General features: G+C 37.0%; 1 protein-coding gene across 1 annotated transcript in view; it reads left to right on the plus strand.

The window, feature by feature from the left end:
- Positions 1–13,137, plus strand: part of LOC142348181 (uncharacterized) — a 67,009-nt gene that overhangs the window by 36,436 nt on the left and 17,436 nt on the right. The window contains 2 exon segments of the mRNA XM_075399423.1: positions 3,306–3,513; positions 12,313–12,330. Coding sequence (XP_075255538.1) covers positions 3,306–3,513; positions 12,313–12,330 — 226 coding nt within the window.

Here is a 13,137-nt window from a genome sequence, read left to right on the forward strand (position 1 = left end):
ATGGTTCGAATCCTGGTGGGGTTAAATGTTTTTTGCACCCGCCGGTCGTTTGAGAGCAATTCTTCCGACATTAGCCGCCGGTTTGTTTTTTAGAAGCCGCGAAGCAATAGAGGCTATTATTGGGGACATTGTGGTTTTTGAAACTCCAAGAATTGTATTGTATTGATGTTTGTCTTTTTACAATCCAAACAATTTTGATTATATTGGTGCGCTGTTTTTTTTAAGACGTTTTCACACCTTTTTCATGAATTTGAGCTTTCAAAACGGGATAAACAGGTAAATCTCAGGGCATCAGGTTTAATTAGAGGCCTGTAGCCGCTTTTAGTAGTCCTTCAAGTGCTTTGGGTGGTGAAGCTACTGGGAAGGCCGTAATTCGAGTTTAAAAGGTCATTTTGTAGTTTTTGAGCCGAAATTTTTTTCAATTTTTCGCCTTTCATTTTTCGAAATTTTTGTTGGAGCAGTATCAAAAATGGAGTTTTGTTAAAGTTTACAAAAGGTCTTTTCCAAGACATAATTACTTTTTATGACCATTTTAAGAGCTATATGTTTTTGGCACTCCAAGCATAAACACTCAAATTTGTACTAATTTTTACAGTTTTGTCAAAAGTTCTTCGAATTTTTTGTTGAGTTTTTTCCTTTCTAGGAGCCAATTAACCTCCTCTAGGGCTTGATAATAGGTTACTGCATAGTTTTTAGTGGCAAGGGAATGGTTTTCACCATTTTAACATCACGAGTTTTAGCTATTTTTCAAATTTCTCAATAAATTTAACATTTTAAGTTTTTTTATACCCAGGAGCCAGGAAATCTCTTCTGGGGTGCGATAATTGTTTACTGAAAACTTTTGATCGGCCATGGATTGGTTTTCAACACTTATATATCACAAGTTTTAGCGATAATTTGATAAAATATTTGCAGTTCTATTCAAGTTGAAATTTCTTGTCATTTTTTATTTTTCTCCAGCTTCAAGGGCCAAGGAATCTACTCAAGGGTATGCTAATAGGTTACTGCTATGTTTCTGCTGGCAATGAACTAAATTTCAACATTTTAATGTCACGAATTTTAGCAATTTGTTTTGATAAAATGTGCTATTTTCAAGTTTTGCTGAAATATTTGTCTTTTGTTCTTCTTTTGCCTCAGTGGGCCGGCAACTTCGTTTAGGGACTGCTAGTAGTAAAATCACAAGTTTAAGCTAGTGTTTGATAAAAATTTAATTTTCAGTGTTTAAAATTACTCATGATCCAAATTTAATTATCTTTATGAGCAAATGAAACTTTTTGACGTATGAAATAAAGATACTGGATAATATCTGGAGACAATGAATTGTTCTGAAGATATTAATATCACAAATATAAGCAAGAGTTTGTTAAAATTGGCGATTGAATTTTGTCATTTTCTGAGCTTAACGATCTTTACAGGCCACCGAACCTTTTTGTCTTGCAGATGGGTTAAATGACAGAGCTTCACAGACCAAATTATGGTTTAGGTCATTTTATTTACGCAAAGTTAGAAATTTTCTTGAATTTTTCCCTTCCTTTTTAAAAGACATTTGTCATGTTGATCGAGTTTTTCTACTTTTAGTGGATAATTAGTCTCTTTCAAGGCGTGTGCGTTAGTTATTGAGTAAATTAAACTGTATCTTTTTTGGCCGTCAGGGTAAGAGCTTCAAGAGTTTTAGCAGTGATTAATTTTAAGTTTGTTTGAATATTTTAGTTTCATAACTTTTCGAATTGTCTTTTTGGCTGGGATTGTTCAGGTGATCTGCTGGTCATGTACATTAGTTTTCAATTTTTCATTCAATTCTTCGGATTGCGTTTCAGGACTTGTCCTGCTTTGTTTTTTATATTCTTCGTCTCAGTCGATGATTATTTCGACCATTGACTTTTTCAATTTCAGTGACTTCTGCTTTGCAGTAAAAATTTATGCGCGTGACGTCATAGTGTTCTGCTTTTAGGTCAATTGCGCGACTTACCTCAATAAAATTAATCGCTTCTAAGCACACTTAATGAACTTCAAGTTTTAGAAACATTTAGTAGTTGAAGATCTATAGTTTGCATCTAAGTAGTGACAAACGTATATGCCCTCATTCATAAGTATTAGAGTCTGGGGTTTTTGATTTTGAATATTAGTTTTGAAAAAACTCTGTTAGGGTTTTTTCCTTTTAGAGCGTATGTGTTTAATAAAAATGACGGCCTGAATCTAACCTAAGAAGTCTAGTGGTCTATTAAAGTACTGGTTGTTAATCTGTCTATCTTATTTCTTTAGTTTTTTCAATTCCATGGAAGGTCACAAGCTTTTATCGCGGCTATTTTGCGGCAATCTGCCGGCTACGTTTGAATTAATCTATTTCGAATATGCATTTCTTCATGGAATATGCAATTGTACGGAATTTGCTTTCAAGTTTGTTTGGACGGCTTTTAGTTTGCTCTCAAACGAAGTTTGTAGCAATTATATTAGTACTGTGGTCTTTTGTAATGCGATTTTTTGCTTGACAGATTTTTCGTCTGACCCACTCAAAAACGGGATAAACAGGTAACGCTCGGAGGGCATTACGTTCTCTTAGCGCATTACGCCTAACCACTTTCTAAGAATGCAATTCTCCAAAACTTTTGTGGCGACAATGCCCCCCCATGCCCCATTCACCCATCCCCAGTCCACCCTCCTCGACCTAGCGGTTTGGAGCCCCTTCTCGTCCAGCTGTTCCCCCCCCCCCCAATCACTTGACACCCCCCATAATGCTTGCATCTGAGCCGCAGCTGGGTACTAGCGAAACCAACCGCTCGCCGGTCGTTTGGGAGAAATTCGCCCGTCGTTAGTCGGTTATATTTAGGTTTTTGGTATGTCCTTAATATAATTTGAACAATGGCTCAACTTTAAATTTGTATGTTCAGTTTGTTTTTAATTTGTGGGCTCTTTTAAACTGCTCTGAAACAATATTGTAGTAGTAATTTGGTTCCTGTAACGATTTTTCGCTTGATCATTTTTTTTCTGACGGTGTGACAGTTTGTCCTTGAAACGGACTAAGCTGGTAAAGTTCTAGTGTTTTATTATACTGTTTACCAAAACGGCTGTGGAGTTATAATTTTACGATTTAAAGGTCATTTTTGGAAGTTTGGAGCCCTCTTGTGTTCTGAGATCGCATCCTTCCCCCGCATACATCCAGTGAGAGTAACCTCTCAGCTTAAACAAGCATTAGCAATTAACAAATCCAATCCCTCTCCCTTGCCAGTCGTTTGAGAGCAATTCGGCCGACGTTAGTCGGTATGTTCATCTTTTGAAACCTGTTTAATCAGTTGTTCTGTGTTCAGCAATGGCAGCCTTGACAAGATGGAGGCGAATCTGATATCCGCCAAGTTGAAGTCGCCCAAGGAACTGGGTATTCCCGAGAGACTTCAGCCCCCGGATGGGAAACAGCTGGAGACTGTTAAGTACTACTTCAAGCGCATGCACTGCTCATTCTCACCCACTGCTAAACTGGAACATCTTCTAGCAGCATCCAAGGCCATATACATTGCGGTAAGTCATGCAGCAGTTAGCTGAAGACAGTGGTGGCGGTCAAGCAAGCCAAATTTTGAAAAAAAGGGGTCAAAATAAGCAGAAATTTGTACTATAATGTGACCCTCGCGGGTCTGTGGGCGCGCTTTGCCGTGATAACCGGCCCGCGGTTAACGGATTACATCCCACAGCGGATGAGAGGCATGGGCATGGACAGCGGTCAACTTGTTCCCGCAAACACTATGTCTAAAAACTACGTTTCTTTGGTGCTCTGGATTACATGTCAAATGAAATACTATGCGTAATCTTTATTGTAACGGTTAACTCCTGACATATTCACTCACGTTTCAACTGAATGGTTTTTAAATTCTTTCAAGCATTGTATTACCTATTTTAGTGAATACGGTCAATGTCAAAAGAGCAAAATCAAAAAAACGGGATAAACCGATAAAGCCCGGTCAGTAAGTCATTATGCTTTAGGTTATCAAAGTTCACTAGAGCGATTGCTAGTTGATATTAGGATTAATCTTAATACATTTCAGTTTAGAAGCTGAATTAAAAATAGGTTAGGATTCAAACGTAAATTGCACACATCGAATTAGAACAACTTTTGAAACTAGTAAAAATATTCTGTCAATTTCTATCTGCTTTTTTTCTGTTTCAATCCCGATGTGCGTCTAGTGCCTCAACTGCGGCTATTTTCCGGCAAGCTGCAGGCTATGTTTAATATTGCAACTCCTGAAAAGAACTTCGTGTTCACTATGAGTGAAACTTGAAAGTTTTTTTTCATCCAGTTTTAACGAAATTTGTCCGACTTTAGTCGGTTATGTTCGCAGTTTTCGGGTCTTTTTCCAAATTTTTGTTCTGAGATGTTTCTGGGTTGCAGTTCGTTTTTCTAGCGATTGCCTCTATTGTTATCCATTTGCTTTTTCAATTGAGTGATTGAGGACAATTTTTGGCCCTATTTTGCCTATTAATGAAGTTTTCTTCCCATTTTTTTTGTTGGTTAGTAGTTTCCGTGTTAAAATTGCAAATCTTGAAACGAATTTTGGGTTCACTCTGGATGCAACTTGAAAATTTTTGGACCAGTTTTAAATTAACGAAATGGTTTTGCTTTGCCCTGGTGGTTGTTCCTTGCTATTGTCAATACCTTTTCGGTCATGCAGGTAGTCTCAAACACTATGTCGATGATTGGGTGGAGTTCTTGCAAGAAAATAGAGAAAATTATGCGTTCTTTTAATAATTGCTCTCAAACAAAGTTTAGCAATTTTATTAGTCCTGCGGTCTTTTTATGCGATTTTTTGTCTGAACCTTTTGACTTCTTTGTCCTCAAACGTAATCAAGAGGTACGGCCCGGAGGGTATTTTATATTCTCTTACAGTCTTTCGGCTTGCTAAACTCTATATGCGACAATTCACATAGTATTTTGTAGCCATAAATTCAGGGTGTGAATGGTGTGGTGTGTTCGAGGGCATTTTAAGTTCTCTTACTGTCTTTCGGCTTGCTAAACTCTAGTATGCGTTAAACGAAGTTGAAGCATTTTGTAAATATGGGTGTGTTTTGATGCAAAAAGTTTTGCTTGACCGTTTTCTAGAACGTTACTTCTAATTTCGCTTTTCAATTGACTCTTTCGCATTTGAGTGCCTATATTTTCAGTGACCTGAATTGCTCTTATTGATAAACTAAGATTGGAAATTACACGGGATAGATAGCCAATTCTTGAAGGCCTCAGTCTAACGCGATGGAGGTCACGGGTTCGAACCACTCCCTGATCGGATTTTTTTGCTCTCATTGCAAAAAATACCTAGGCTAAAGCGCCGTCTGAATTAATTTGACCCCGTTGTTCGATAGCGTTTTGTGAGATGTTGTTGGTTTATATTTGTTCTTAGTAAGTAAACCAATAAGGTATTGATAAACCTTCGAGCAGGCTGCATGTTTATAAAATCAGGGAGGGCATTTTAAGTTCTCTTACAGTCTTTCGGCTTGCTAAACTCTAGTATGCGACGACTCACATAGTATTTTATAGACATAAATTCAGGGTGTGAAGGATGGTACTTGGGTTTGATCTCTTCCCGTATGCTCCACCCTCTCCGCTGCGCGGATCATACGCCATTTCAATACAGCTGAGGCTAGTGTCGATAAAGCATAGGCAACCGCTCACCAGTCGCTTGATAGCTCTAACGTTTCCGCGCATGTCATTTATTATAGCTGCGAAGCTGAAAGCTGAGCGTAGCTATATTGCGGTGCTCTTGGTTTTTTATAGCTGCGAAGCTGTAAGCTGAGCGTAGCTATATTGCGGTGCTCTTGTTTTTTTTGTTTCGTCGTCTGACGCTTTATTTTCGTTTTACATTTGTTCTAGAACATTCTGTCTCGTCACTGCTTAAATGGCTTTTTCGCGCTTGATTTCACGCTTTCTGCGTGACCTAAATTGCGGTTATTCAGAAACAGAATCTGTTCCTAAAACAAAGTTGATTGTAAGTAAACAGATTGTATGGTCCGACAGCAGAGTGGTTAAGGCGACTGGCTGTTAATCCGGAGATCGCCGGTTCGAGACTCGACAGGGAAACTTTTTTGCACCCAAAAACAACCTCCTTTGAAATAAACTTGTAAGTTTTATAGGCGGCGATAACTATTATCAACTCACTTCTGTGTCTTTTTCCATCTGTATTTTATGGCACGCAAGTCTATTTCGCAGCTATTCCGGCAATCTGCCGGCTATGTTTTTTGTTTCTGACGCTCTTTTTTCGTTTTACATTTGTTCACTTAGCAAAGCTGAAAATTTTCTGAATGACTTCTTCCTCTCACTTACGGCATTTGCGCGCGTGACGTCATTTCTCACTCGCTTTAGCAAAAGTTTTTAAGTTATTTGCGTGATTAGATTTTGATCATACGTGACTTACCTCACTCAATAAAATGACTTTTGCACTTTAAAACTTGAGTTTAATTTGAATTTGTGAAGGTCAAAAGAACTCATATGTGCAGTAAAGGTCCGTAATGAGAGGCTTCTGTGGAATGAAATTTAACAAGCTTTAATAATTTATCGCTGAATGTTTTTTAGCTTAGTTTTTTGAGCGGCGTCGATTTTTAATTTAGATCTGTGTTTCTATCTCTATTATATGGCACGCAGGTCTATTCTTTCGCAGCTATTCCGGCAACATGCCGGCTATGTTTTGGCGTTTTTGGACACCTCGCTTGTCCCTCCCCCACCCGGCGTTCATCCCTGCTTTGTCCACGCTCCTCACTCCACCCTCATACTGATGCAGCCGCTCCACCAAAAAAACATCCCTTTTTCTACTCCCTCTTGTCACCTCTTAAGCTTAATCTAGCCTCACTGTGCCAAAGCTAGCTTCTGCCGAAGCCAACTGGTCGTCATTGTGAGAAAAAATTTCGTCAGTGTTAGTCGGTTATGTTTCAAGATTAGATAGTGTAGGGTTAGTATGTTATAAGAAATGTGACCAGTCACGGATTTTGAGGAGAATTAAATTTATTGGACAAAATTACGTCAGAATGCAGCGCTTAATATTGGATGCAAAACAATCGAATGTGAAGTGAGGTTAAAACATCATTTCGCTTTGGAAATGTTTTGATATAATACTGTTTCTTAGGGCAGTGAACAAATTGATTTTTTTTTCATACGTAATGAACAACACGAGAATTTTGTAGTAGAAAAGATCAATAGTTTTTTCTCTCTGGAGTTTTATAGATTATTGTTGCCGGAGATTTTTAACTAGGAGCAACGAAACCGTATAAGTTTATGTTTATAGAAACCTTTAGAAGCAAAGTGAAACTTGAAGCATGTTTGATCAGATTAACTTTAATTGCTCTCGAACGAAGTTGAAGCATATTGTAAATATGTGTGTGTTTTGAAGCAAAAATTTTTGCTTGACAGTTTTCTAGAACGTTATTTTCAATTTCGCTTTGCAAATGACTTTTTCGCGCTTGAGTGCCTATATTTTCCGTGATCTTAATTGCTCTTATTGAGAAACTAAGATTGGGAATTACACGGGACAGATAGCCGATTCTTGAAGGCCTCAGTCTAGCGCGATGGAGGTCACGGGTTCGAACCACTCCCTGATCGGATTTTTTTGCACCCATTACGAAAAATACCTAGGCTAAAACGCCGTCTGAATTAAATTGACCCCCCCCCCCCCTGTTGTTCGATAGCGTTTTTTGCGATGTTGTCGGTTTATGTTTGCTGTTTGCTCTTATTAAGAAAACCAATAAGGTATTGATAACCTTCGAGCAGGCTGCATGTATATAAAGTATGCACTTGCTACTCAAATTAGGAGATTTTTCCTCCTGGAAACAATTTTTTTCGAAGGCCTGGCCAAATATTTAAATGTGCCAAAGCGATATCACAGAGAGTTATAAAGTTGTTCCCACCACTGTGGATGAAATTAATAACTTAAGCCAGTTTTTGTCTGGTTGTTGGAATTCACTATAATTGAATTATAAAGGTTTGTAGCTAAATTGCGGCTGTCTTGTTTTTTGCCCATGAAACATTTATTGTAAACGTATCTGTCCTGTACGTGGAAATCCTGTGCTTGACCAAATTGACATTTGCTATTGCCTTTCTTATCCATCTTTTTTAGTTCTGTGCGATCTTGAATTGAACTCTTCCTATTTTAGTCAGGAAAATCAATGGGCGTCAAATAAATCCTAAAAGTCAAATGAAAAGTGGGCGAGAAAAGTTGGTTCGTCTTTTTCCATTTCAATTATGTTGTCTGTAATAAATTTTAATTAATAATATCTTTTGAAGCCCAATAATGTTATTTGAAGCTCGGATGTAGTACAATTATCCTCGCTCCCACTCAACCAATCACCGCCTCGGCTGAAGTGAGCTACAAGAACCACAGTCCATCTCGAGAAAAATTTATGAAAATTTGTTTTAATGAAACGATGGCGACTGTTTTCTATTGCTCTTTTGTTTCACATGGCTAATTTTTCTAACCATTGGTGCTTTCTAGCTAAAAACGAAAAACGAGTATTGACCTTAGGTATTTGAGCCCATTTAAAAAAGCTTCATTTGCCAGCTTACTGGAGTTTAACTGAGGAACAATTTAATTCAATGCAAAGTTGGAGTGCTGAGAGTCTGTTTCTGAGATGTTATGCTTGTTTTGTCGTCTTACTCTATTTTTCAACGTTGTAAAGCGCAAAAGTAGGCCTTGTAGGTTTGTGTTTAAACTTTCTTTTTCTGTAAGCCAAATTATGGTTTAAATCTCAAGTTTAAGCGATTTGAAGTGTTGTTCAGAAAGGGTCAAGCGAAGGAGATACAAGTTCAAACTCACTCCTCTTTAATCCAAATGACATACTTTTGTATTGTTCAGCTCGAAGTTATTTCCATTTAAGACTACTATTCAAATCTCTAATTTGTCCTTGAAATCTGTTGTAGTAGGGTTGTATGTTTTGTCTATCTTATAGATAAAATCTCTCAAAGGTTTCGACAAATTGAACAAAGATTTATTTCTTAATATGTTTGCTCTCAAAACTGATAAAGTTCGATTTTGAAACGCGCTACTAGTCAAATTTCATGCTGGTCACATCTAATGACGGCGCAGTTTTTACCAGTAGACCTGAGTAGTTTTGACCTGAGTTTTACCAGTAAATTTTAATTAATTTGCAAACATGGCATTGTCAACTTTTGAGTGATTGATTGCTGTGAGGCGTCAATCAACGCACCTGTTTTCTATTTTGTTTTGAATTCTGGCATAATTCGTGACCAAATTTTAGCCTGTTGCGTGAATAAGTTGTAATTAGTAAATAAAAGATGATCCGAGTGAGATTCTCTAGTTTTATGGGTTCGTCTAATAGTCAGAATAGGGTTGTTTATTGGGTTACAGGATGCTAGAAACGATCGAAACAAGAACGTGCTCTACAAAGTATTTCAGGCGCTCATGTTCTGCATGTCTGTCCTATTAGGGTCATTTTTTATCAATATGAAACAATTTAACAAGCTACAGTGTACTTGAAAAGAGGCTCTTTTTTGGGTTTTGCCCAATGATTACGTACAAAAGTTCTTTCTGAAAAGGAAACTTTCTCGACAATTTTGTGTAATGTGTGCTTAACGAGTTGTTACAGGAAACGAATTACTCAGTTTATTCACTCGCTTTTTTCGGAGAAATCTCAGATCTTGAAAGTTTTAGCTATCAATATTTCAAGGTTCCCAAAATCTAGCTTAACTTTATATTGTAGAAATAAACTGATGGAGTTTAGATGCTTGATTTGTGTCGACAGATGCTTGATTTGCGCTTGATTTTGTTCGTGCAATTTCTCTAGATTTTGCTACAGTGTAACCTGAAGTTAAATTGCAATAAGCAAGGTGTGGTAATTTGGGACCATTGCACTCTTTAAATATCAATCAGAGCTTCGATAGGCGTCAAATTACGTTTTGAATTTGAGACCACTCAGCTAATATTGGATTCTCATGTTGGGCTGAATTGGATAGATTTAGGTCGCGATTTCAGTTGTTTATGAATTATTTCACACCGATTTAAGTTCATAAAGCATGAAGACTGCTATTGTCAGTGATTAGCAATTGACTTTGAAACTTTCGCAACTGGAATTTAATGTGGCGTAAATATATTTTGTGGTCCGTTTTCTTAGTAATTAATTGCTCCCGAACGAAGTTTGAAGCAATTAGTGTACACGTGTCGGTATTTTTATGCAAATTTTTTGCTTGACCGTTTTGACTTTTCGAATGACTTTTGCGCCCTTGACCTTTCGGGTTTTGCTTGATCTAAATTTCTGTCTCATTCAGAAGTGTCAGCACCTGAACTCAAGTGGTGACAGTCCAATACTAAAACTCAAATGAAAAGTGCACCGAAGTTGGTGTAATTTTTAAAATTTTATTAGTGGTATACAATGAGCTCTAATGACAGTCATTTGAAGCTTCCTGAGTGATTTTGGTTATCCCCACCTCCGACTGAAGCAGGCTGCAAAAGATTAGAGCTCCCACTAGTTGTTTGAGAGCAGTTCTTACGACGATAGTCCGTTATCATTGAATGATCTAAGTTGCTCTCGTTCTGAAATCGAAGTAGTTGTGAAGCAAATTGTTTGAAATGCCGTTGTATCTTAGTGGTTAAGATGGCAGACTGCCAACCTGGAGTTCGGTGGTTCAAACCCCCTGTAACGCCGTTTTTGTTTCGAACCAATAAACATTTCTAGGCTACATCCCCACTAAATTAAATTGCCCCCGCCTGTTGTTCGAGAGCAAGTCACCCGACGTTAGTCGGTTTATGTTAATTTTTTTTCACAAATTAGGTCACAAGTCATGGTTTGATTGTGTTCAAAGTTTTCATGTTCCAACCCTACAAGTTGAGATAAAGTCGTTAACTTTATCGTTAATTTACTTAATCAGTGTTTGGCGAAGTATGTTGAAGAGAATTGTGTTTTTGTATTTTGTACTTATTCTGGATAGTTGCAAGAAATGGTCGAGTGATAGTTTACCAAATGACAAAAATTCATCGCGAATTAGCAGAAATGTAAAACAGGCTTATTCGCTGTGCGTAGCCCAGATTGTTCCAACGTACCTCTTAAGCTTGCCCAAAATTATTTAGCTCAGTGTAAGTTTCTTCGGAATGAACTAGAAAATAACACCTTTGAGAACGTTTTGGTACTCCACATATTTATATGAATATGTATAAATAGAATTATGTATGATTAGTTGCTCTTGAGCCAAGTTCATAGCAATTATTGTAAACGTGTTGGTCTTTTTTGTGCAAATTTTTTGCTTGACCATTTTGCGTTTTTCTTCTAGAGCATTCTTTGACTTCTCAAGTGACTTTTTCACACTTTCGTTCTTCAGTTTTGAGTGATCTCCATCGCTCTCACTCCGAAGTAAAGCTTATTGCTAATATAAATTGGTTGCAGTGTAACAAACGAAGTGTCTGATGGCGCAGTTGCCAGTGCATGTAGTTAGGGTTCGGGAGGTAAATAGTTCGAATCTCGGCATGGTCAAAAAATTTTCTACCCGCCCGTCGTTCAAGAGCAATTCTTCCGACATTCGTCGGTTTATTTTTATCAATTAAGAAGTAACGTGTATTGTACTCCTAATTTGTTCGTCTTTTGTATGTGTACAACCCTTTATTTGACGAATGTCAAGCCGATATTTTTGATTCTTAGTTTTTTTTGTGCGCAGAAGACTTTATATTTATTAATTTTTGATTATATATAGAAGGCGTTGGAATTTAACCCTTGTTATTCGTGTTTTCAATTTGAAAACTGACGATTTCTTTGAAAAACGGGAGGCAATTATTCTCAAAATAAGTGTTAAAGAATTATTGATGTATGCTTCCAATCAAAATCATTGATCAGTTATCAATTCCTGATTTCAAAAACCGGTTTCCGGTGAAGTGTCGACTTTTCCAAAATAATATGCTGCAGGAAATTAGTTTTAAAGTTCATTTTAAAATGCAAATATATACTGATACGAAATAAACGAACAAAAGAAAGTTTGTTTCAGCCTTTTGTTTATGTTTTGTTTTTTGGAAATTTGTCTGCAAAGGTACTTTGAAAAAGTTGCCCCCATCTACTCAAAATTCACCCCAGATGATTTTTTTCTTTTTCAATTTTTGCTTCGAAAAGTGTTCTGTTTCAAATTATTGAAAATATTTTCAAATTATTGAAAATATATCAAATGGAAGTTTGCGGTTGTTGATGAATTCAAGTATTTACGGGCACACCGCGGCCGATCTTGACATCAAACATGTAAATTATAGCTAGTTGTATCAAAAATTTGTTTGCGTGATAAGAAGAGAATTTAGGCACTTTTTCACGTCAAATATATCGGAGAAGGGGATGACTTGTTGTTTGATTGAACAGATCAACTTGTCGAAAACGGTACGTATAGAAATGGATTCAAGTCAATGAATGACACGTGGAACTGTATCATATTTAAGTCACTACTTTGAAGTGATTGATCAAATGTGTTTTAAATCACGTTTATATTAACGAAATCAAAATTAGTCTAATCCAACAGCTTCGCCAAATATAATTTTAATACTTTTAATCTTTTTTAAATTATATTTTGTTCTGTAATTGATGTTTTTCAATTTATAATCCGCGACTTATGCTAATAACAGCAAAGTGATCTAACAGTTGATACTGACATCTAGCGTTATAATTTAACTTATTTAGATTATTATTTATAATCTGAACACCTCGTTTCAAAACTGATTTCAATAATTGTTGTTTTAGTTTGTCCATTTTTTAAATTGTTAGACATTTGGTGTGAAACAGAGAAAGTTGAGTGGGTTTCATAATATATAAAAGATTTTCGGATAGATTGATTACCAGCTTCAACTGAGATATTTTGAGTAGAAAGACGCTGTGTAGTCATGACATGCTACCGGGAAATTGAGTATTGGTGACGGGTTTTTAATTCCAATTTGCTTGTATCATAGATCGTAATGGCTGAATCGTAGAACCTTCATGTCTTAAGTAAACTTTTTAATTGATCTCAAACGAAGTTTGTAGCAGTTATATTAGTCCTGTCGGTCTTTTTTTTAATGCGATTTTTCGCTTGACCGATTTTTCGTCTGACGCATTTGACTTTTCGTCCTCAAAAACGGGCAAACAGATAGCGCCCAGCGCTGTTCCCCCCACCCCACTGTTTCCCCCACCATCTGCACCCCGCCCCCTCCCCTC

This window comes from Convolutriloba macropyga, chromosome 10 (genome assembly GCF_964194025.1).
Source record: "Convolutriloba macropyga chromosome 10, txConMacr16.3, whole genome shotgun sequence".
NCBI lineage: Eukaryota > Metazoa > Xenacoelomorpha > Acoela > Convolutidae > Convolutriloba > Convolutriloba macropyga.